Source organism: Poecilia latipinna, unplaced genomic scaffold (assembly GCF_001443285.1).
Source record: "Poecilia latipinna isolate Pla-1442-1.1 unplaced genomic scaffold, P_latipinna-1.0 Scaffold4434, whole genome shotgun sequence".
Taxonomy (NCBI): Eukaryota; Metazoa; Chordata; class Actinopteri; order Cyprinodontiformes; family Poeciliidae; genus Poecilia; species Poecilia latipinna.
The window spans coordinates 797-23,672 of record NW_015117050.1 but is presented as its reverse complement, the minus strand read 5'-3'; the positions used below and the strand labels follow the sequence as shown (position 1 = coordinate 23,672).

Sequence of the window (22,876 nt, the reverse complement as noted above, 5' to 3'; positions counted from 1 at the left end):
CGTGTTTGATGTTTGTTGTAAATGGCGTATTCTCACAAAGAACGAGGTAATTAGTCCAAGTTTGTCGTTTATTGGATGTTCAGAAACTACAGAAGCTGTGATGCACCAAGACAAAGGTAATCAAAGGTAAAACAACCCGAACAGGTGATCAACTCTAAACCACTCACACCTTTTTATTCTCCGACGCACAGGATTGCGCAACACCTTGTTGAAACAATAATCACTGAGGTTATTATTGTTGTCGGGTCATTAATTTGAACACATTTTGTTGATACTTTTGTTGTTCTTTAATAAAGTTACGACCGTTTTAAGCGAGTCAGAGGAGGACGTGCTGCTCTCAGCGTCAGTTTGTCACCTGATGCTGAGATCGACGTGTTGCTGCATCGCCGCTCTAGCAAAGCACGAACAGTTCAGAAACAATATGAAATGGGAAAAAAGGTGTTCATGAACTTCCGTTTTTCCAGGTTTTCTGGTAAAACTGAAGTTTAAAAGCAGGAAGAAAAAAACAAACAATTGAACACAGTGTTTTTCTGCGTTTCCTCCTGGAACTGCTTTAATTGCTGATTTTATGCTTCCTCCTTCTGCTCTTGTTCAGACTGAAGATGTTTATGTTTAATCTCATCTTCTGTATGATTGAAAAATATTCCTTAAATTCTGCTTGAAAAACATCTTGAGTGGAAATGAGATCCTAAAACTGGAGCATTTTTAATTCCCGTCTTGTTAAATTTACGTATTTGTTAAGTTTTGATGCTTCCTCATCCTGGTCATTGGCAGGTTGCTGATTTCCCCTCTGTGTCTTTGAGCTGATCGCCTGCAGGAGCAGCAGCATAACTTCGTCTCTGAACAGTTCAGTTCTCTTTCAACTGTCTAGTCAAAGTAAAACAGACAAAATGGGGAAAATTGATGGATGCCTGAAGGCTGTTTTCATCTCCTTCAATTGCTTGTTTACAGTAAGTAAAATTATTTTCTTTGGATTTTATAAGTTTTTTTTTTATTTATGTAGAAAATTTAACTAATGTTCTTTTCAAAGCACTTAAAATATATAATAATTAATGAGGTCAGCAGGTAAAAATGACTAGATATTTAGATTTTTACATCTTAATTTTTCAAAACTACTAAAAGGGAGAGCAAAGTAGAAATAAAAATGGCAAAAATATTCACTTCCTGTTACTTTTATTTGATTAATGGTTACACTTCTCTGATTTTACTTATTTTTCTACTTTCCTTCCCATTTTTCTGATGCCTCAAAGATGCAATCTTCTAAATTAGTTTCGTTTTTTGCATAACTGTTACTATTTATTTAGTTATAAGGGATTTAATTGCTTTTCAAATTGAGTCTAAATTGCAGGAGTCGCTGCATATCTTTGATAGAAATGAATAATTTTTCAAAGCCAACAGTTTTGTCCAGTCGACATTAAACTGTCACTTTAATCTTGACTGTAGTTTAAATATTTGAATTATTTTTCTATTATCAAACATTTTTATGTCCAGTATCTTTTAGTTTTTAGTTCTGCGTCGCTCCCTAGTGTTTTAATGTAGAAATGACAAATATGTGACAAATAGAGAAAACTAATACTTTTAAATGCATTTATTGAAAAATCTGCCATGAAATGATAACTTTGTGTGATGAAATGTGAAATTTAACCCTCACTGTGGCTCCTATCGCATTTCACTGATGCTAATGCTGGTTAAACAGACTATTATCAATAACATGTTTTATTTTCTTTACTGTTGAAATTTCATTTTTTGGAAATATGAAGGAAAATAAAATGTTTTTGTATTTTGTTTGTTTTTATTGAATAAACTTGTGAATTCCTTTTTTTAGTGTTTGGGAGGCATGTTGATCTACGGATTACTGCAGATCAATCTCAGTGACTATGAGGTAAAACACAAAAACTAAACTTTAATGTGCTTTATTTTGGACTAATGTTTCATAGATTCTTTCCTTTGAGGAAATGCCGCCTTGCTCCCGTAGCCTGGAGACGTAAACGGCCTACGATGGGTTAAAATCCTCTCTGTAATGATAATTGCCAATAACTAGATACAGTGGAGAACAGAAAGTTGGGGGAAACAAATAAACTTGGAAAAACTTGAAACAATAATCGGTGAGTCCTGTGTTTTTGCTCTTTGATCAGATGGAAGGGCTTGACGCCCCCAGCGTATTCTGGTTCTGGGTGTTTGCCATTAGCACTGTCCTGATCTCCTTGCTGGGGAGCCACGCTGCACGCACCGAAAATAAATGTGGCCTCAAGTTTGTATGTACATTTCACAAAATTTAATTCTAATTCTAAGTTGATCACTAATTCAATAATTATTGTTTTCTTTGCAGTTTGCGGTTTTGATGGGCATTGGAATGGTGCTCATGGTAATCTGTGGAGTTCTTGTCAGTGTTTCAAAAAATCAGGTAATCTACTACAGAAGTTGTGTAGTGCAGGAAACTGGGCTGAGTTAAGGAAACGGGTCAGCTGGTAGAGCAGGCGCAGCGATCACTGACGTCGACGCACAGCACCGTCTGACTCAGACCTCATTCGCTGCATCCAGTCACTGAAGGACAACCAGCTCACAGACACAGTTGCAATGAAATCAGTCTTTTTATTTCTTTCTGTCAAGTCCTGGAACCATCACTAAAGCTCTCCACACCAAAGCAATGCAAGCTTCTCTGGTATAGACCAATAACCAGATCTCTTCCTGTACGGTGAAGTCTAGTGCAGAGTTTTATGGCTTATTGGTATCTAACCATTTCCTGGAGTTTGTCACAAAATAAAATCAGGCATCAGTTTTCTGCAGCCTGTTTTATCAAATATCTTGTTTGTAGAAATGCTGTTGAGCTTCCCAGCCAGCATGCCTAGGTGGGCCCCATGTGGGGAAAAGGAGGGCAGACTATATGGGTCCCATATGGGTTTGTCCGTGGGTTCCATGATGGCCCCACATGGGTTTGCCCATGTAGGGCCCATGTAGGGCCACAGCCCACATGGGCGCTACATGGGCCCTAAATGGGCAAACCCATGTGGGGCCCATATAGTCTGCCCTCCTTTTCCCCACATGGGGGCCACCTAGGCATGCTGGCAGGGATTTTAGCCTTTTTTAGTCCAGCAAAGTGCTGATGTCATATATGGAAAAACATAAAGGCATAAAATGATACCGTCACTCATTAGAAAATCCCCAATGACAACAAAGTACATTTCCTACTTGTTTCCATCTTGTATGTGTTTTGTCTGGTTCTATCTAATCATGTTCTGCCTTAATGTTTAGGCCATGGAAAACTTTCGAAGTCCTGAAGTTGCCAAGGAGATCTTGAAAGACGATGAGAAAAAAAAAATTCTTATAACCGTGCAAAAACAAGTAAGACTAAAGGGCTCCCCCTGGTGGTGTTTTAAAGGAAGCACAGACAAACCTGTTTAATAAAAAACACATTGTGCATATTAGTGATGGACAAATAATTAGATTAAAATTAAAGCATCTGCAATTCTTTTGTTTCAGAATGTATTCTGCATTGTTGTAATGTATAAAATCCTAATTTTAAAGTCTCGTGTTTCAGCTTCAGTGTTGTGGATGGACTGGAGTCGAGGACTGGGGCTCAGACATCCCTGACTCCTGTCGCTGCACACCTTCATATGGATCAGAATGTAAATCCATTTCACAGGTGAGTTAAAAAGGTTTAATAATTCATCTTCTGTTAAAGAATGCACTAATTATCTGCAAATGTTTGAACATGTTGTTTTCTCACAGGGATACAGAGGACTTTTCTCTGTCCACCCCAAGGTATTCAGTCAAGCAAATGTCACTTAACCATTTTGTTACATCTCCAGGGTGCAACCCGTAACGTACTCTCAACTTTCTGTCTTTCAGTCCTGTGGTGAAGTTGTTGGGGTTTATGTTGAATATGGCATAAATATTATCCTAGGCATCACTTTTGGATTCGCTTTCGTTGCTGTAAGTTCTGCTCATTTTCTCTGTCATCGTCTACAGACAATCATCACTGCACAGCAACACAAATCCTTTAAGACTGAAAGACTTGAGAAGGGAGACAAAAATGTTTTGGTCCTAATTTTCTTCACTTTTATCGTGAAAATTAAAATTGCACCTCTGTCAATAATTACCATTGTAATTTTTTCTTCTCTGGCAGTAAGAGCTCTCCTTATCAGCTGTATTTGCTTTAAACAGGTAGCCTTAAATAAAGCTAACAAATAACTGAACTCCATGCATGTGGATACATGTAGAAATTTTTATTTTGGAGAAATGGTGGATTAAAAACAATCCAACTCCAGTCATGAAGGAAAATTAGGAGCCAAAAAATGGCTTTTAGGCCATTTTAATGTAAAATCCAAGTTCTACACCAGCAGTTACTGTGTTTGAATTGAACATGTGGAGATCAGCGCTCTCGCCCTCACCCCCTCCTGCTAGCTCTTTGCTAAGCTACAGCTGGTTCACCACAACATAGGCTGGCATGAATGCTAAAGCTAGTTAGCATAGCCACCGAAGATATGGGTTTCCTGTAACAGGAAGTTGTTTCTCTGCCATTAGCACATTTAGCAGCGAGTACATGAATCTGATTGACAGCACTAAGACCCTCCTTCTAGCTCTGGATGTTTTTGCACTTCTGCAGACAGCAGTAGTAGCTCAGAGACGAGGTGGAGGAGATCGATCTCTTCACAGAGTATGTCTCATTCTGTCACAACATGGTGATAGTTTCAACAGATAAATACATTTTTGTAAAAGTTACTGCAGTTTTAAGTACAACATGTTTAAACTTATATTCCGTGGTTCAGTATTCAGTTGGTCTACAGATATAAAATGAAAGTAAAAAGATGTGAAACAACAATATGGACCAAACGACTGGACACGTTGGAATTGACTCAGGACACATTTATATCCAATATCGTTGATTTCCCATCTCTAAAACAGAGGAAAACATGGGATGCTAATATGTTTCGTCAAGTAGTGGTGCTTTAGCAGAATAGCAGATTGGCTATCAAACAATGGATGTCAGTTTAGGAGGAGAGGAGGCTGAAACATTCAGAATAAACCCAACAGTTAGACCAGAACCTTCCTTTGTTCTCATGTCTCTTCTTGTTCTTCCAGATGGTGGGATTGATCATCTCCATTAAAATGATCAATCAGATCAATCGTCACGACAGAGCAGGAATCCCAGCTTTTGCAATGAGGGATTATTGAGATCCACCTCCAAGTCTTGATGGGTTTCATGGAATGATGCTCAAATATCGTTCAGATTCTTTCCTTTTAGTCTTTATTTAGAAAAAATGTTACCAAATAAAATGTTTTGCAAACGTTTCCACACTTTGTGATGCTTCCACCATAAATGTTGTATTTTATTGTGACGGATCCCTTCTCTGACACACCTGAACCAAATGAACATACGGTTACCGGGCCTCTGCAGAGCTGAACGACGGAGTTCACTTTCAGAAATAACAAACATGGAGCCGTTTGGAGTTCAGGGTTTTTGTTTTGGAGTTACAGAGCCACTGGCATTCCTGCTACTTTGCTTTCTGTTACACCCTGTCATGTGGTTGCACATTTTTTCTTAACTGTTATTGAAAATGTGCCATGTTTGTTTTGGAAACCCCTTTGGTAGAAACTCATAAAGTAGTGGATGGTTGTACATTTGAAGAATACGGATGTGTGAAGCTAACAGAGTAGGTCTGGTTGGTAGGTTTTACAGATTTTTCCTGTATTTAAGTTTCTTTTAGAATTCACATCTAAGAGCTGCTTATTTCTGGAAATTGCTCTTATCTGACCTTATCAATTCTTGATCCTTAACATCATAACTGAATCATGACTGTTACCACATGTGCTGAGCCAAAGTAAAGCACTTGCATATAAAGTGAGTCAAACTGAAACCAACCAAGAGTTTTACTGTAAAAGCTGCAGATGGGAATGTGTGTCGGCCTCAGTCTGCTCAAGAATCCCATGACCTTTTTCAACAGTTACACACGGCACATTTTCCATGACCCCCCCACCACACACACACACACCCCACCACACACACACACACACACACACACACACACACACACACACATATATATATATTGGTTTTGATTTTAGATTTTAAACACAAAGTTTTCAACTTGAACATCCTGATGCTGCTTTCCTTTTAAACTCACCGAATGCCTTTCATGTATCCAACAAACAAAAGCTCCACTTATTGGCTTATTTTTTTCCTTGTACCGCATCAATAAACATGCATTTTGTTGCATATAATTAAAGTTAATTTGAATAACAATGCACCTTTGTTTTTATAGTCCTCTCACCTCTCATCTTCCCTTCCTTCAGATCTCAGACGATCCCGATCCGGTGGTCCCAGGACAACACTCAATCACTGATCTGTTTAAAATAAGCTTTTTCTGATTTTTACCATCTCCTGTTTGTGTTCTGCATGTGGGTCAAGTGGGAAACTTCAAACACGACGCTTAGTCCGTTAAAAATGCTCTACCTAGTTTGCCTTTCATCGCCAAGTGACTGATGACGTTGGTGACGAGTTTTACCCAAAATACACTTGGAGACGGTATTGTGATCCATTTGTAATTTTGCATGTCATAAACTTAAATGTAAGAGTGAAAATAAAGTCAGTCATGCAGCTCAATATTTTACACCCACTACTAGAATATAGTGGTCTAGTAAAGTTTTTAGCAACCATGAGTCAACCCAGACTGAGCATTTATATAACCCTGAAAGGCCTCATCCTGCACCAGACATAACAGAGGCTGAGATTCCTGAAGTCCTCTTCCGCCTCCCATCCGGCCCCAGATGTCCGGCCCGGGGCAACAGGGGCAACAACACACTGAATAATTGTTGGCTTGCTGAATCAGGAATACTCACTGTGTGCCATATGCCCTCTAGTGGCCAACTGCTGCAACTTCCTGCTTACTGACTCCAAATTCCATCAGTTATTTTATATCAAAAATATAAAATTAAAGTCATAACTTCAAGCTTAAAGTGTTTTTTTTTTATCTGAATTTTTAGATTATGACAAAATTCCAACATCAAAGTGAAAAATTCTGAGTCTTTAACGTCGACAAAACCCAGATATAAATATAGTTGCATGGAGTTTTTCTCTCCTTGCTGTAATGTTTGTGTTTAGTTGTTGCTTTATATGTTAAACTCCTTTTGCTGCAGAAAGATGTGCAAGATTTAGAAAAGCAAATATCTGCATTTTCATGTTTGAATGAGAAAATAATGTAAAAATAAAGAAAGAAAAATACAAACTGATTTCTCTCTGCAATTTTATGATGCTATAAGACATCCTGTCCAGGGCTGTGGATGTGTGTGCAGACTTCAGGAAAGGTGGACAAACGGTCATCTGCAGTTACAGGCATCAGGAAACAGAAATCACATCACCAGCTAGAAATTAATTACTTCCTGTTCATGAATCTTTTTTCCAGATGCGGCTGCAGCAGAAAACAAAGGTCAGCAGGAAAAAACTGGAGATTCCTCTTGTGTTTTTGTGTCGAGTAAAAATAAAATCCTAGGAATTCATCAGGACTTTAGCAAACTTTCAGCTACATGTTTGATGTTTTCTAGAACATACTTAGGTTTATTGTGAAATAGTTTTTCACAACCCTTCCTCTCAAATACGACTTGCATCATTTGACTTTCTAACTTAGTTTTCAGGAAATTATTTCTCGCCTGTTTCCTTTTAGAACTTCCTGTTATTTCTGCTCACAATGGTGGGCAGGTGGGAAATTTGGCAGACAAAAAGAAAAAGAACTGATAAGTTCGGATAATATCCAGAAAACACAAAGAGATGTAAAAAAAAAACAGTGAAGGTTATGAAACAGACCTGCTCTGTTGATTTAACCCAATCCTAGTGAAGCTGAAAACAAGAGAATCCAACTTTTAAAAGATTGTGTTAATTGGTCACATCTATTAGAATTATGTTTGTCAAACTTACTTTATTAACATTTGTTTAACATGACAATTTAATAAACTTATGTGGATAAATTTAATTTAATTAATTGTGAGCAGTTAACCCAATATGTTTAAGTTGGATCAGCTGCAAATTAAATTACACCGATGGAGTTTGTTTTTGTTTTGATTGTTTTAAATCATCGTTTTTCTTGTAACTTACAATTTGAAAGGAAAGCCAAAGGCCTCATCCATCCGGAGACAAATACGACACATTTCTGAAATGATAAATAAAAAATGTGTGTCCACTTGACGGGACGAAACACCACAGAAAATACGGCAGGCCAATTATTATAATAATGGATAAATGAACTAATGGAAAAATGCATATTTAACCCTCCTGCTGTCCTCATTTCCTGTATAACCCTGAATGACCCGTCTTCACCAAACCCCCAATATAAGCAGCTTAACTGAATTTTAAACACCAAGTTTCATCTTGCATATTGTCATTCGCCACAAAATGTGTGAATACTTGAGTTTGTTTCCACTTGAATTTTACAGCTTAAATTCTGAATTTACTTTTAGAATTTGTTTGTTAATCACCATCCAGTGTCAGCACTCTGAATTCAAAGTTTTAACCTAATTTCAGAATACTGACTTTAATTCTTCAAAGTAATAATGTAAATGAACAATTCTGACTTTTAGCTTAAAATTTTGACTTTACTCTCAGAATTAAAGTTCACATCTAATCACTTAATATTGTCAAGTTAAAACAGCAAATGGTACACTGGAGTGCATTTGCCATCTCCACCCAACTGGCACACACATCACAGAGAATCAAGCGCACCCATCCCTTTCACTCAGGTCCATCTGAAGTCTATCAGGTAACTTGTCACACCTGAGCTCACAATGATGTCTGCAGACAAAGAGCCTCGGCTTCAAGCTTCCACAAAGACACTCTGGTGGGAACGGGACATTCATCATTTAATCTGCATTCAGAGACCAACTAGCCTTGTGATGCAATGGCTTTTATGTGTTTGTTCATTCACTGTTAACTTAAAAGTAGGTTGTTAACATTACCTGGAAAACTAGTTAATTAGTTTGTAGGTGTTCAACCTGCTCTGTGACTCTCACTACTCATGTGAAGTCATGGTGGTCTTACACTGTCAACTGAAATAATCTAAAGACAAAAAGAAAACATAAATAAAAAATGTCGCTGAGACGAGTGGTTCCTGCATTGCTTTGAGGGAAACAAGCTTTTTCAAGTTTGGCCAGAAGCTGACGGGGTTTAAAGAGACCAAAAACCTGACAAATGTGTTCCTGACTTTAATCCCAAATCAGATTAAACTGAGGGAAAAATTCTGAGATTGAAGTCAGAATTCTTGCTTTAGCTGCAGAATTTAAGTTTTTAAATCCTCATTAATTTCCTAATTCTGACTTTTCAGAGATGTAAAGAAAAGGTTCCCTGATGGTTTTCCTGTAAACCAGACGGTGAATCCTCCAGCGCAGTGAAAACTTTCACCAGGCAGGTTTTACCTGGTCACTCACCCAGATGTGATGTAAATGTCAGTGTTTTGTTATTTAGAGAGTCATAATGTTGTTCAGTTTTACTACACTGGCTGGAGAAAGTTGGATGTTTTCGATGTGAACAGAAATCATCCAGAACTCCCTGTGGTTTTGGCTGCAGATGCTTGCATCTCGATAAACTCTTCCAAGGAACTCTGCTCTCATTTTTCCACTATGCTGCTTTCCCCCCTCCTAACTTTGTCCAGTGGGCCCCTTCTGACCGGAGCCAACCACAGCAGATGCAGTGAAACCCACTGGAGAAAACTGTTCTCAATCTGCCCAACATAAACAATTATTATCCTTCATGTTTTTCTTGTTCTCTTTGCTTCTCATTGAATTTTTTTACCTTTTATGGATTCCTGTTAGATCATTTCCCGCCTGCGTTGCACAACCTGCAGCCGGAGCTGCACTCGACCTCTCTCTCCTGTCAGATAAAAATGCACATGCTTTCCAATGAACGACCCGGGATGTGATGTCATTTTGTGCTTCCCACCCATATATTTGTTAGCAGAACCTTCCAGAACCTTCCAGAACCCTGACCTGCAGCATCCAGAGCAAAGATGGGGAAAGCAAACTCCTGCCTCAAATTAGCTTTTATCCTCCTCAATGTGGTTTTTGTGGTGAGTGCAAGGATTTCTGATTTCTGATTCTTTGGCAGCTTTGATTAATTCTTGCTTTATAAATATGCAAACCAAGAAGTTACTTTGCCAGCATATTAGTTTAGTTGCAGGAGAAAATGTTTTAGGATCTTCATTAGTTTCCACCAACACAAGATTGGTGAGATATCACATTTTACAAATTACACACATGAAACTTTATTTGAAAATAAAAAAGAAGAAAATGTTCTTTTTAAATCTCAGTGTTTTGGTCATTTATTCCATTCCTGAATTGTTCTGAATGCAACACATTGCATTTTTACAATGTAGCAGTTATTATGTATTCAATCAGAATAAAAAACTTTTCATCAAATGTCTCAGCTCTCTTTTTGCAATGAGGTGAAAAAAGCAGGTGAATGCAGATTTTGCATTTTTCTGCCATTTTTGTCCAGTTGATCCAACTAAAAAATATCTTACAAGTAATAAATTAAATTTATCCAAATAAATACGCTGAGTTTTTTAAGTTGTCATGTTAAACAAATATAAATAAAGTAAGTTTGACTAAATGTAACCAATTGTACGAAACAAATTAACTCCATTTGTTGGAGCACCATTCTTTTTTTCAGTGGGGTTATGGTTCACATTTCTCTTTATTCTGTTGGTAAATTAAAGATAAATAAATTTTCTAATGAGATAAATGTTACATTATATTCATGTGTTTTATGCTGATTTTTAAATTCGGTTTGCCTGCATTTAATTTTTGATTTTTATATTTTGGTACCTCTTTTACTAGATCTTTTAACTCGTATTTTATTTCTTGTATTTTTTTTTTAATTTTCAAAAAATGCCCTTCTGATTTTGAACTAATCTAAAAAATATTTTTTTTTCTGAAACAAATCTTAAGAAATATTACTCCCTGCCTTTGTTCTTCTATTATGTTTCAAATTGTTTTGTTTTCTAATAACTTTTGATTTTTGTCCGTTTTATTTTTAATGTAAATGGAAGCAGAACTTTTCTCAACTCTTTGTCTCCCTCTAGTGTCTTTTTGTTGCAATGACATCTTCCACGATGCATCCGTGTAAACTCCCTTTAAAAAATGTTTGCAATCCACTTTAAAAGTCTTATTTTGCTCTCAAACCCTAATTTAACAATTCAGATTAGGCTTTATTGTCTGCATTTTATGTAATTAGTTAAACTGACTTGCCGTTTTTAACTTTCTGCTCCAGGTTATTGGATTCGTGATCATTCACGTGTCCGTGATGGCCTCTTACTCCAGCTACAAGGTAAACATCAACAACGCTGCTATTAAGCATCAGATTAGATGGAAGAAGTTAAGCAGATAGTTTTTGCACACATAAGGCGTTAAATCTTCTACAAATGGCACTACTGTAAATCATTGTACACAATACAGAAAATGGACTAGAAATTATTTTTCTGCCATCGTTTTGGCGCCCCCCAGCGGCGCCCCATAGCATATAAGGCATTTTTGCGCCAGTGGCTGAGTGTGAGTGACTCGGCAGTAATCCAGTGTTTGTTTCAGGTTTCTGGATTTAATGACCTCAACCTGTTAAAGATATGGGTGTTCGCCCTTGTCGTTGTCTTCATCGCTGTCCTGGGAATCTGCGCCGCCGTCACAGAGAACAACATCATGCTGATGATCGTACGCAACAAAAGAAGTTCACTTCCAAAATTCTCACAAAAGTTTTAAATGTTTTTGTTTCCATCGTCTGATCTACTGTTTGTTTGGTTTCGTTTACAGTTCGCAGGTCTGACGATAATCATGATGATCATCTATCTGTTTATGGGGATTATATTCACTATCTTTAGAAAAGCGGTAATGCGTCTGCCTAATATTTACCCACCTTCTGTTTCTCTGGAGTATTTTGTTCTCTTTTACATCCATTATTCAGTTAATTATGACTTTAATGTTGGAATTATGACTTTTATCTCAGAATTTAAGTTCGCAAGTCAACATTTAGTCTCAGAACTCTGACTTCAGTCTCTTCTGACTGGACACATGAAGCGTCTTTTACATTCTCACATGCAACCTAAATGACATTTTGAGATTATTTGGTTTCCGTACTTTTCTCATTTCAGTCACTAGGTTCTGTTTTGACGATATGATCCCAAGTTTCGGTTGTGGAACGTAGACCTTTACAAACTTTGGTCCATCTAAGTTTTATGATGAACGGACCAACAGGAATCTGTTTTGTTGGGAACTTAAAGTCCTGGATAATCTTGTTTGTTGTAACTTTTGTGCTCATAATTTGGTCTTCTCTAGTCTAAGATTCTATTAATGCAGTTTTTCTGACCTTGCAGCTAATAGATGATTTCTCCAAACCTGATGAAGAAATGATAGAGCGCCTACTTAACGAGACCGAGATTCAAGAAATACAAAAAACAGTAAGGCTTTTTACCAAGCCAAGCTAATAGTTTTGGGATGGATCAAAACTATCCATCCTGTGGTTGCTTAAAGGTGACGGGTACAGATAAAGTCACCTGTGGTTGCAGGAAAAATGCTGCGGAGTGCTTCGTGCAGAAGACTGGGGTAAGATCATCCCACCATCCTGCGAATGCACAGTAAAAGGACCGGACGCGAAACTGAAATGTAAACCCAGACCTCAGGTTGGTTACATGCAATCATTTCACAATATGATGTCAAGCATTTTTAATGGGAAACATAAAAGATATACAAATATTGTTCTGAGGCCAACTTTCACTGTTTATCATATAAGGTTCAATTATGTTGAGTAAAACTGCTAATTTAAGGTCCATCAGAGCAGGAAGATGCGACCAAAGGTTCTCCACACCAAAGCAATGCAAGAATGACTTATTACAGGAACTGTTTGGTTTCATCTGCCTGGCGATCTGCTCCAGATAGGCGATGTATGGAAAGCCAAAAGGGTCACAATTAGAAGTATTTTAACAAAAAAAACAACAAAAGACCGATTTAACAGAAATCTAGCATCAACTAGAAAGGTTTGTTTTTGTTTCAACTTTTGAAACTGAGAAATTTCAAAGATTTTTTCTGGAAAACTTGAGATTATTGTCAACATTTCTGAGTTTTTAAAAGTAATTTGTTTGATTTTTAAATTGAGAAGTTAACTTGTTTTCCTGGAAAATTTCTGAGATTAATCTAAAGATTTCTCATGTTTTTTCTAGGAAATTTTCAACTTTTCAAACTCCAAAATTTTAAATTTTTTCTAGATTATTTCTGAGATTAATCTAAAAAATTCTGACTCCTTTCTTCCAAATTCAGAAATTTTCTTGTTTTTTCTGGAAATTTTCTGAGTTTAATCTCAAAATTTATTGGCGAACATTAATGGCATTTTTTTATGTACAATGTGCCATCGTAAAAGACTGAATACAAACTAATTCAAATTTTTGCATCTTTTTTATTCATTTGTTTTAACAAAACACCTATAAACCACATTAAAATCTAAAATTTGATCTTTGTCCCAACAGGGAACCACGGGTCCAGATCAGATCTTTTCAGAGGTATTTAATCGGCTTATTTTCAGATTGTCCTGAATTCAGTCATTGCTCCCATTCTGTCATAGTTTTGAAAATGCTTCATGTTTCTGCCTTTCCTTCCACAGCCCTGCAAAGACTTTTTTTATCTAGGAATTACACTGATTCCGACTTTTTGCATGTCGCTTTTCTATGGATTTCTTTCCATCGAAGTAAGTTTGAACTCCGTTCTCCTTTACTGTCAGGGATTTTCAGCCTTTGTTTTAGACGTTGCAAATACGACGTACCCATTGTTTCAGTGTTTTAGCCATCATTTCCATGGATAAACTGGCAGTAGGGCTGGTTTACGGTAGTATGCTAGAACCATTGCAGATTTAAGTATCTGTCAAAATTTTTTTAATTAATCTCAGAAATTTCCTAGAAAAAAAAGGTGGAAATTTCTGAGCTCCAAAAAGTTGAAAATTAGCAAGAAAATGGTCAGATTTTTCTTTTGATTAATTTCAGAAATCTTCTAGAAAAAAATCTTCGAAGCTTCAAAGTTTCAAATGTCAATTATTTTACTGTTGAAACTCAAATTTTTCTAAGATTTTTTTTAAAGAAAATTTCTGGGATTCATCTCAAAAGTTCAGATTTCTTTGGTAGAAAATCACCTCTTTTTTTGCTATATACAGAGGCACTTATAAGGTGTCATTTAATAATAATGATTGATACTTTATAATAAATGCTAAGTTAGCTCTGAAATAACAATCATCCCAGAATCCTTGATTGTAATTTTATTGGTTGAAGGCTGTCCCTATATGTTCATTGAACCAGTTAAGGATCAGAAAACCCAAAGCAGAGTTATACAAGAAGAATTAATAACTTTTAGAGCAGATATTTGCTCCCCCCCATTTGTTTTTGATACTTAATAGTTTTCTTGTTTTTACAGATTCTTATTCTGGCTCTCAGCTGCCTCCTGATCCATCAAATCAGAAGATCCAACTCAGGCTGCACTTTCACATGAGGAAACCTTGAAAGTCACTTTCTTTCTCTCTTTTCAAGAAAAATGAAGACATCATCAACTGACTGGTCCATATAAAATTTAAATTGGTAAAATGTAAATAGAATCATGTCGTAAACTGAATTATTTCAGATGTTTTGTTTTTTGTGACCAGTTATTAGTGTAAAGTAATAAATCTGCAAATAACCAATGAAAATATTTTATATATTCTTGTCAGAGGTTTTGCTCTTGATGTGGATTAAATCTTTCACTGAAATATAATCATAATCTGCCTATTTTAATAGTTTATACCTTTAAATGCATTAATACACGACGGAAACCATCTTACTGCAGAAACATCCAACATCTTCCTTATTTTGGGGATTCAGCCAATCAGAGCAAAGGAAAATGGAAGGTGATCTTGGATTGGCTGCTTTATACAGCCAATAGCGTGTCAGCTGCGTTTTCTTTTGATAATATGCACTATAAAAATAGGGAGTATATGATGCAGTATTAAGGCCACGCTAAGAAAATCACTTGGAGTTGATTCTAGTATGAAGGGTGCTTTATAAATAAAATTGATTGTTTGAAAAAATAAATAAAATTCAGAGATTAAAGTCCTATGAGATTAAATTCAAAAATAGTTTGAGAATATAGTTATAGTATGAGACAAGATCATAATATTCTGATTATTTCCTAATATTAAGACTTAATTTTTGTAATATTACAACTTTATTCTTGTGAAATTGTGACTTTATTCTATTAATTTTGATGTATTCTTGTACAATTTTATTCTCTTAATTATATTACTTTGTTCTCATAAGTTTATTTATGCATTATTATTTTTTTGTATTTCCTGGGTCACAAAAATAGGTGGATTTGTTTTGCAAATAATTTTGCAGAAACATCCAGAAATACATTGGGGTCCACTGTACACTGTTTCCAAATGTTTTACAAATAAAAATCTAATGAAGGTGTGTGTGAATTCAGCTCAAATGAATGCAGTACTATGTTTGGTCAGAGTCACAACAATAACGGTCACTTAATGTCACATAATTAACTGAGCCAATGCGCCCATCCCGTCCATTGTTTGGACAGGATGTACGGACCCAGAACCAAGCAGAACAGGTGCCTACAGGGGTGAAAGGTCAGGAAAAGGAAAACAAACAGGAAGTGGCGACTGGAGGGCGTAAGGACCATATTAAAGACGGTGGTAGCGACTAGCTAACAGTCCCGGGATGCTTAACACACAACTTTCTACTTAAATTAACAAATATTATTAATAACACCGTCTATAAAAATATGCCCTTATATAGTAAGGAGTATTTAATTAATATAAATAAATATACTTTATGTACGTTTTAAGAATAATCCGGAAGTATTTCTTCTGCGCATGCGCAAATGAGTCAAAGGTATGACTAGTACTTACGGAACAGGTTGTGAAGTGGCAAAATCGGAAGAACCTTGTAATTTGGTTCTATATAAATGAAATAAAGTGAGTTTATCTTTTTAAAACTGACATTTTGAGCCATACTCCATATCAGAAGTTGACGGTTATGCAAACCAGACATTTCTCGGATAAGTGGATTTGGCAGAAAGGCTACGTTTTTGTCAGTGCAGACTTTTATTTAAAACAATATGGATTCGTTTCTGTACACATTTTTGTAATCTAGATTTTGAAAATGAGTCAAACTTTGTAGAAACTGGCAGCGAAAACAGATTTACTAAAAAAGAAAGAAGCAGCTGCTGCCGCTATTAGCCAAAGAAGGAGGGAAGACGCCAGGCTGCGTGGTGGGAGGATAATTAGAGGATTGGGAGCAGGTGTTCCCGTCGGGTCAGGAGATGCTGAAGGCGGGAATGACTCAGGACAACTGCTGAGCAGGAAGAGCGAGTTTCTGGAAACCAGCAACAAGCCTCATAATGTGAGTAAACCGTTTAAAGTCTTCACACAGTTGTTATTTTCAGCACTTTTGATCTCTCAAACTGTGACTGATTGTTTGCTCTGGGTGCTAAAGCGGAGTTTTTTGCAGTGTGATGAAATATGATTGTTTCTCTTGAGTTGAATTATGTATCTTTAGATCTTCTGCTGTGTTTGTGGCTGAGTTTTTCCCCTCTGTTTGTGGAGCTTTACTGATTACACTGGCTTTACTTGGAGTTGGTTTAGGAGCACAGTTTGTCCCCTGGAGGTGAAGTTGAGGTGTGAATGAAACTATTTTGGTTTTGTTTACCTCTTGGCTGTTTGGGTTCAGAGGCTCCATGCTAATTCAGCCCCGGTTCAACCTGCCAGCAGATGCTTTTCACCACAGGTGGGCTCAAAGTTTTCCGTTGTTTTCCATGTCCAAGTCTCCTTGTAGCAGTTCACCTTGCTGTGCTGTCCTGTCTAAATCTGTAGAGCTGCTGCTTTGGTTTTGTTTCACTCTTATGAGGCCGCTGTTTATGTAGATGTGAATTTGGGTTTATGGGAAATACTGATTACTGAATATTGGCTTCACTTAGCTAGAAATGTCAATGAAATCGGCCTTAAAAAGAAAGAATGACAGCATAGCAGTAGCTGCGTTTCTGTTATAAATGTGGGCAAAACTTTGACAATATTCCTCTAATCTCTGAAAAACACAATTTTGCAATTGAGATGTTTACATTAAATAAGAAACGCAATTAAAATCACATGTGAATATGTTTAAGAAACATGCCTTGCCACCGTCCACATAGCCACTTCCTGTTGTCGTCTTCTTAGTGGTTTGCGCCAGTAGTAACATCCGGTTTTTGATCATGTGACTCCTGCGATAGTTTTGTGAAATAAACCAATTTTGATACAGACAAAAAGCCACCTCCTCCTAGCACATAATGCGACTTTATTCTGGTATTAAAGTCGTAACGATGTGACTTTACTCTTCTACTTCTCTTAATATTTAATTATTTTTTTCTTTTTATTTTCTATAGCCTTAATACTCCATCATAAAAAAGAAACACAAAATACCAAATTGCAATTGGCAAATGCACACCGGGACAAAGACCCTCATTTCTTGAGTCAAATAAAGCCGTTATCCCCAATTCTGAGCAAAAGTAAAACTTCTGAATTCAAAGAATTACAAGAAGACTTCAATTTTAAAAAAAATCTCTTAAAAAAAAAAAAAAAGGCTGAGATCTGATCATAAAGAACCGTCGGGTTTGACTCCTTCAGGGTCTCTGATCTTGTATTTTATGAACATGTACAGCTCAAACAGAGGGAAAATCTGGTTTTGGAACTTTTTTTCTGTTTTATCACATTTTTCTAGGAATGGCAAAAAAAATTATCTTTATGATATATTTAATATATAAATAAAAAGCATGAAGCATTATATTTAAAGAAAAATCAAATTCCCTCCAGAATCTGCAGTTTATTTTTGAATTTAAAATATGAAAACGTGGGAACTAAAGAGCTGGTGACTGTTTTTCCATAACCGACCGCCAGATGGCGGTAAAGGCCAGACAAACAGCTGAAACCTGAGCGATCAGAGGTGTTTGTTTTTGAAGTGTCAGATTTAACTGAGTGTATTTTAAGTTGATGTTTTTGTGCAGCTGATCACTCTGTCAGGCTTCCTGTGATTTGATGGACGATCTGAACACGGCGGCTCAGCAGCCACGTCCCGTCTAATCCTCCTCCTTCCTGCTGCTGTCAGCTGAGCTGCTGTTCAGTGAATCTGTCTTTGTTTGGGGGTGATGTGCTCTGTCAAACCTGCTCCTGCTACAAAGCAGCTTCTCAAACCTGATCGGACTCAGTGGGAGGGAAACTTGGACTCCCAGCTGATCGGCAACAACAGGAAGATTCAAGCTGCTCCACAAACTAGTTTAAAAGAATTAACAACAAATTATCTAGAGAGAGGCATAAAGAGTTTAAAATTAGCTGAAAATTAAATAAAACCTGATGATGCTTCTAAAATATTTTATTTTTTGTTTGTAGTTTAAACTTTTCATCCATTTTCCATTTCTGCTTTTACTTTATAATTTAATTTTTTTGCGTAGATTGTCCATTTCTGTTTCATATAAAATAAACACCTTAAATTACACATGCTAATTCAATGTGCATTAAATTAGCATGTGTAATTTAAGGTATTTAAATTACACATGCCCGTATTTGAATCCGATGCATCTACTACATCAGATTCAAATAATCCGATGTAGTAGATGCATAATTAATTCACAATTTGTACTTTATTAGTTGCTTCAATAAATTAAAATATATAATTGGAGAAAATTGACTAATTTAACTTGCATTGAGTCATTGTATAGTTTGTTGTTTTGATTCTGGTTTGTAGCTGAGGAAACAATTTAGTTTTTCATGAAAAAAAACTTTGGAGTAAAACCATCAGGAAATTTTCTAGAAAACTTGGAAATTTCTGAGCTCAAAATTTGAATGAATTTTTTCTTCTTGTCTGTGATGCATCATCGTGGATCTGTCGTCTTCTCTTTGAGCTGCAGCCTGTTTGTATTTCTGCACATTCAGAGGAAATGAAGACTTGAACAGTAATGGCTCCCGTGTCTTCGCTGTTTTGACGGGTAAAGAATTTCCTGATGATTCACATTCAGGGTGAATGTCGCATTCAACAAATACCTGGAAAAAAAATCTCATTTTATCACCAACAGAACCAGAGCCATGTAATGGAGCCAAGAGGCATGATTAGTATTAATGAATCCACAAGCATATGGAGTTAAAATGTCTGCCAGGAAAAGATGCCAAACATCAAGAATGCATGAAATTTCATTGCCAGTTTGGGTCAGACGTTGATTAATCCCCGGCGTTCCGGTAATAAACGTCGATCTGAATTTCAGGAGCAACGCAGCAGAAATTTGAAGCCGTTTTCTGATCTCAGGTCAGATTGAACTCCCTTTAACCTCACTGCTAATGGTCACTTAAACCCCAACAAGAAGGAGGATGATCTGGACTAATTTAAATTAATTTCATGCCGTTTCCAGCAGTGAAGTGCAGAACTGTGGAAATGTTTTTGATATTTCTTTCCTTGAACTTTCGTGTGGAGCAGAACTTGAGGTTTGGAGAGCTGGCCAAAAATTTAAATCACTTTCTGTCTTTCTTTCCATCCAAATGATTCCTGTTTTTAGGATAAAGATGGTTTTGGCAGCTGAACATCAAGTGTTTTTATCTTGATGTTCACACATGGATGGAATATCCCGATAAACGAAGCGTCTTTCAGATTGTCAGGGGGAAATGGACAAAAAATGGCAGAAAAATCTGTTTTATTCACCGTTACTGTATGGACAATTATGGAGCAAAAATTATAAAAGTTTTTATGTAGTTTCAATATATTCCTGACCACAATTTGACAGTTGGAACAACTGAACCAGTTTCCCAGAGTTCCTGCAGTAAAGCGATAAATTATAACGTTTTTTACTACGTGGTATTCATGAAGTTTCTTTAGTCTATAATAACGTTTCCTGGATGAGAAATTATCCCAGAAGTTATTGTGATAAACGATAATATATTTTATTAAGTAATATAACTGTATTGGCATAATGATGCAGGAACATGTTCTCACAGATCAAATTCTTATGAGCATTTAAAACTGAAAGACATTTTAAATATCCAAAATGAAAAAAACAGAAACAACAAAACAAATTATGAAGTCTTTGAAAACAAATTTATCCTTCAAAAATGTGCCAGTTGAGACCGAAGGCGCAGACTGCAGACTTTTATCACCCAGTTTCTGGTAGCAAGAGAGAAAAGAGGAAAATGATAAATCAGAAATTATTGAGCTTGTTCTAATTTATCATTTAATTGATTTATTGCGACAGACGCAGCTGTGGGCCGACTATTCACTCCTGAAGCTACTTTACAAAGAAACTGGATCATTTAGAATAACCACCAAATGACATGCAGTCAAAAGTATTCGTACTCCTTGAACTTCTCCATATTTTGTCACATTAAAATTACAAACATATTTCATTAGAAATAAATGGGAAAGAAGCCAACACAAAGGGGTAGACTGGTGTTTTGTGCACATGATTCAAAACATTTTTTACAGGTTAGAAAATGAAAAGTACCAAGGCTGCAGTAAAATGGTTTAAAGCAAAACATATTCACAGTTTAGAATGGTCCAGACCTAACCCCAATTAAGAATCTGGAGCTGGATCTGACAACTGCTGTTCAAACGTTCTGAGTTTGAGCTTTTTGGTAAAGAATGGGCCAAAGTTTCAGTCACTGGACGTGCAAAGCTGGAACTGAAACACATTTAGTGTCTTGACTTCCAGATGACACTAAATATGTAGAATTAGTTGCATAAGTTAAAGCAAGTGCAATAATTTCCATTTGCATGGTTTGTTTTTCTCTTTTTACTAAAAACTGGATGATAAAACTCCAGTTTTGATCTCAAATGAACTTGTTTTTTGAAAGTATTTGTTTAGAGACTTCATAATTCATTTTATATTTTATTTATTATGGTTATTTAAAATGTCTTCCATTTTGAGTATTAAATGTTCATAAGAATTGAAAGCTTATTTATCTTGTTTCATTTTACCGTCGAATTACTTTAAAATGGTCTCAAAACAACAATATTACCGTTTATCGCAATAAGTTGGGACAATTTATCGTCCAGATGTATCGTGACGGTGCTCCGTATGTGCAAATATTTTCTCTGATTAGCAGCAAAAGCAGATTGAGTTTCCAGAAACGACAAACTTGGCCTCCGCCATTGTTTCACGCTCCGTCATCATTACTGATGATCATCAGCTGGGTGTAGAGAAAACAGCCATCTGTCTCGGTTCTCCCATTTAAACCATCGCATGCACAAAATAAATTACAAAAGGCCATTACTAATATCCAACAGGTGTCGATGCCGTTATAAATTCACAACATTAGTGCAGTCATTAAGAAATCTGGGTCAGCACACAGAGTAGCTGGAGGGTTATTAATGTCATGAAGGAGTCCAACCAGGCGGGATGACTGAGACCAGCTCTGTTTGTAATGGATGAACTCAGGTGAGTCCAGACCCGCCCACTCGCTCCGCAGTAACAGATTAACAGCAGAAATGAAGCGGCGCAGCATTGTTCACCATGCGAGTCCCGCCACTCCTCCGCTGACACGCAAACTGCAGTCTGACTGGAGGAGACGTTCCTCAGTCGATTCGTTTAAACTCCCATCGGTCCAACAAACATAAAATCCTCTAGTTTATCAACAAGATATCAATCAATACTCGACAAATAAAATGTATTTTTTTGTCTCTTTCGTCCCAAACCTCCAGCCGGGGAGGGGTTGTATATTTTCCAGGCACAAATGGTACAATCAAGTAAATGTTTCCTTCAGTTGTTGTAAAAATGCTTTATATGACTCAAAAGAATTTTTAAGTAATTTAAAACCTTGAAATTGGGTTAGGGTTAGACATCCCAACGTGGTAGCCATGTTGGGATGACTTCCTGAAGGCGGCGCTTCAGAACAAGTAGAAGCTTCTTAAAGAGACAGAGGCCCAATTTCAAGGCATTGAATTACAAGGGAAAATTTCTTCCAAGTCATATTTGATCTATGAAGCATTATTTTATCAATTGAAGCTAACATAATTGTGCTATAAACTGGAACTGTGACTAGAAAACACATACTGGCCCTTTAGAAGCTGAGTTTTTCCTCTCCACTGTCGCCTTATACTCGGTACGAGGGATTGCTGTAAAGCCAACAACAAAACACCAGCGATCTTTCTGCTGCTACGTCCAGGAAAAGCTAATACTCCAAGTCAGTGACTCTTTGCAACCTGCTGGGATGTTTTACCAGTTGGCTGCGTTGTTTTTCTACTGGGATCAGACTGGAAACATGTAATGGACTTTGAATCCATCAGGGTGACTGGATTGAATTGCCTGTAAATCAGCGGGAACCGTTTGTTTTCCAAACGGCCTTCAGACGACATTTGTTGTAAACAAACTGAACTGATTTGGATTTCAATCTGTCTTTGTGAAGCGCCGGGAATGTTCCTCTGGTGAATCGGTGCTTTATAAATAAACGCCACTGAATAAATGTTTGTGATGAGGAAGATTCTCCTGTTCCAGTTTAATCTGATTCCCAGCCTTCATCTCCGGCCGGGTGGCGTCTGATGAGCTTAGAGCCGCTGCTCTCAGGCTGACTGGGGGAATACGGAGCTGCTGCTGTTGGTTCTGATTGGAACAAGCCAACTTTGGCTGTTCGGACCTCTGGGATGTGAGTCAGAACCAGGTGGGATTATATTTCCTCTCTGACTCAGAAACGCCAACTAGTCAGTTATTTTAGTGCAGAACCTGCTGTGGATGTTTGTTTATGTGAAATTTGAATTAATCAGATGTTTGAGTTTTGGATTTTATTGTGCACATGGGTTAAAGCATATTTTATTGTGTGCAATGATGATAAAATACTTTGACAACTTAGTGATTGTTTTTTTTTTTTTTT

The 22,876-nt window shown here is 36.8% G+C and overlaps 2 protein-coding genes across 2 annotated transcripts; both read left to right on the top strand.

Annotated features, from left to right (window-relative positions):
* The first annotated feature begins 515 nt into the window (after positions 1–515).
* On the top strand, positions 516–5,292 carry LOC106942636 (tetraspanin-8-like). Its single transcript, XM_015025960.1, has 9 exons — positions 516–950; positions 1,826–1,882; positions 2,136–2,255; positions 2,330–2,404; positions 3,253–3,342; positions 3,539–3,643; positions 3,730–3,762; positions 3,850–3,933; positions 5,083–5,292. The coding sequence occupies exons 1-9, from the start codon at positions 891–893 to the stop codon at positions 5,173–5,175; spliced, it is 717 nt and encodes a 238-aa protein (XP_014881446.1). The 5' UTR covers positions 516–890; the 3' UTR covers positions 5,176–5,292.
* A 4,612-nt stretch (positions 5,293–9,904) lies between these two features.
* Positions 9,905–15,455, top strand: LOC106942635 (23 kDa integral membrane protein-like). Its single transcript, XM_015025959.1, has 9 exons — positions 9,905–10,052; positions 11,255–11,311; positions 11,569–11,688; positions 11,788–11,862; positions 12,348–12,431; positions 12,540–12,653; positions 13,494–13,526; positions 13,628–13,711; positions 14,428–15,455. Exons 1-9 carry the CDS (start codon positions 9,993–9,995, stop codon positions 14,500–14,502), a joined length of 702 nt encoding a protein of 233 aa, XP_014881445.1. The 5' UTR covers positions 9,905–9,992; the 3' UTR covers positions 14,503–15,455.
* Positions 15,456–22,876: the final 7,421 nt, after the last annotated feature.

Excerpts from the sequence above, each read along its gene's own strand:
- LOC106942636 (XM_015025960.1), top strand. The coding sequence starts at position 891 with ATGGGGAAAATTGATGGATGCCTGAAGGCTGTTTTCATCTCCTTCAAT. Across the intron at positions 3,343-3,538 it reads TTATAACCGTGCAAAAACAA|CTTCAGTGTTGTGGATGGAC; the intron begins GTAAGACTAAAG and ends CTCGTGTTTCAG. Across the intron at positions 3,644-3,729 it reads AATGTAAATCCATTTCACAG|GGATACAGAGGACTTTTCTC; the intron begins GTGAGTTAAAAA and ends GTTTTCTCACAG.
- LOC106942635 (XM_015025959.1), top strand. The coding sequence starts at position 9,993 with ATGGGGAAAGCAAACTCCTGCCTCAAATTAGCTTTTATCCTCCTCAAT. Across the intron at positions 11,689-11,787 it reads ACAACATCATGCTGATGATC|TTCGCAGGTCTGACGATAAT; the intron begins GTACGCAACAAA and ends TTTCGTTTACAG. Across the intron at positions 12,654-13,493 it reads AATGTAAACCCAGACCTCAG|GGAACCACGGGTCCAGATCA; the intron begins GTTGGTTACATG and ends TTGTCCCAACAG.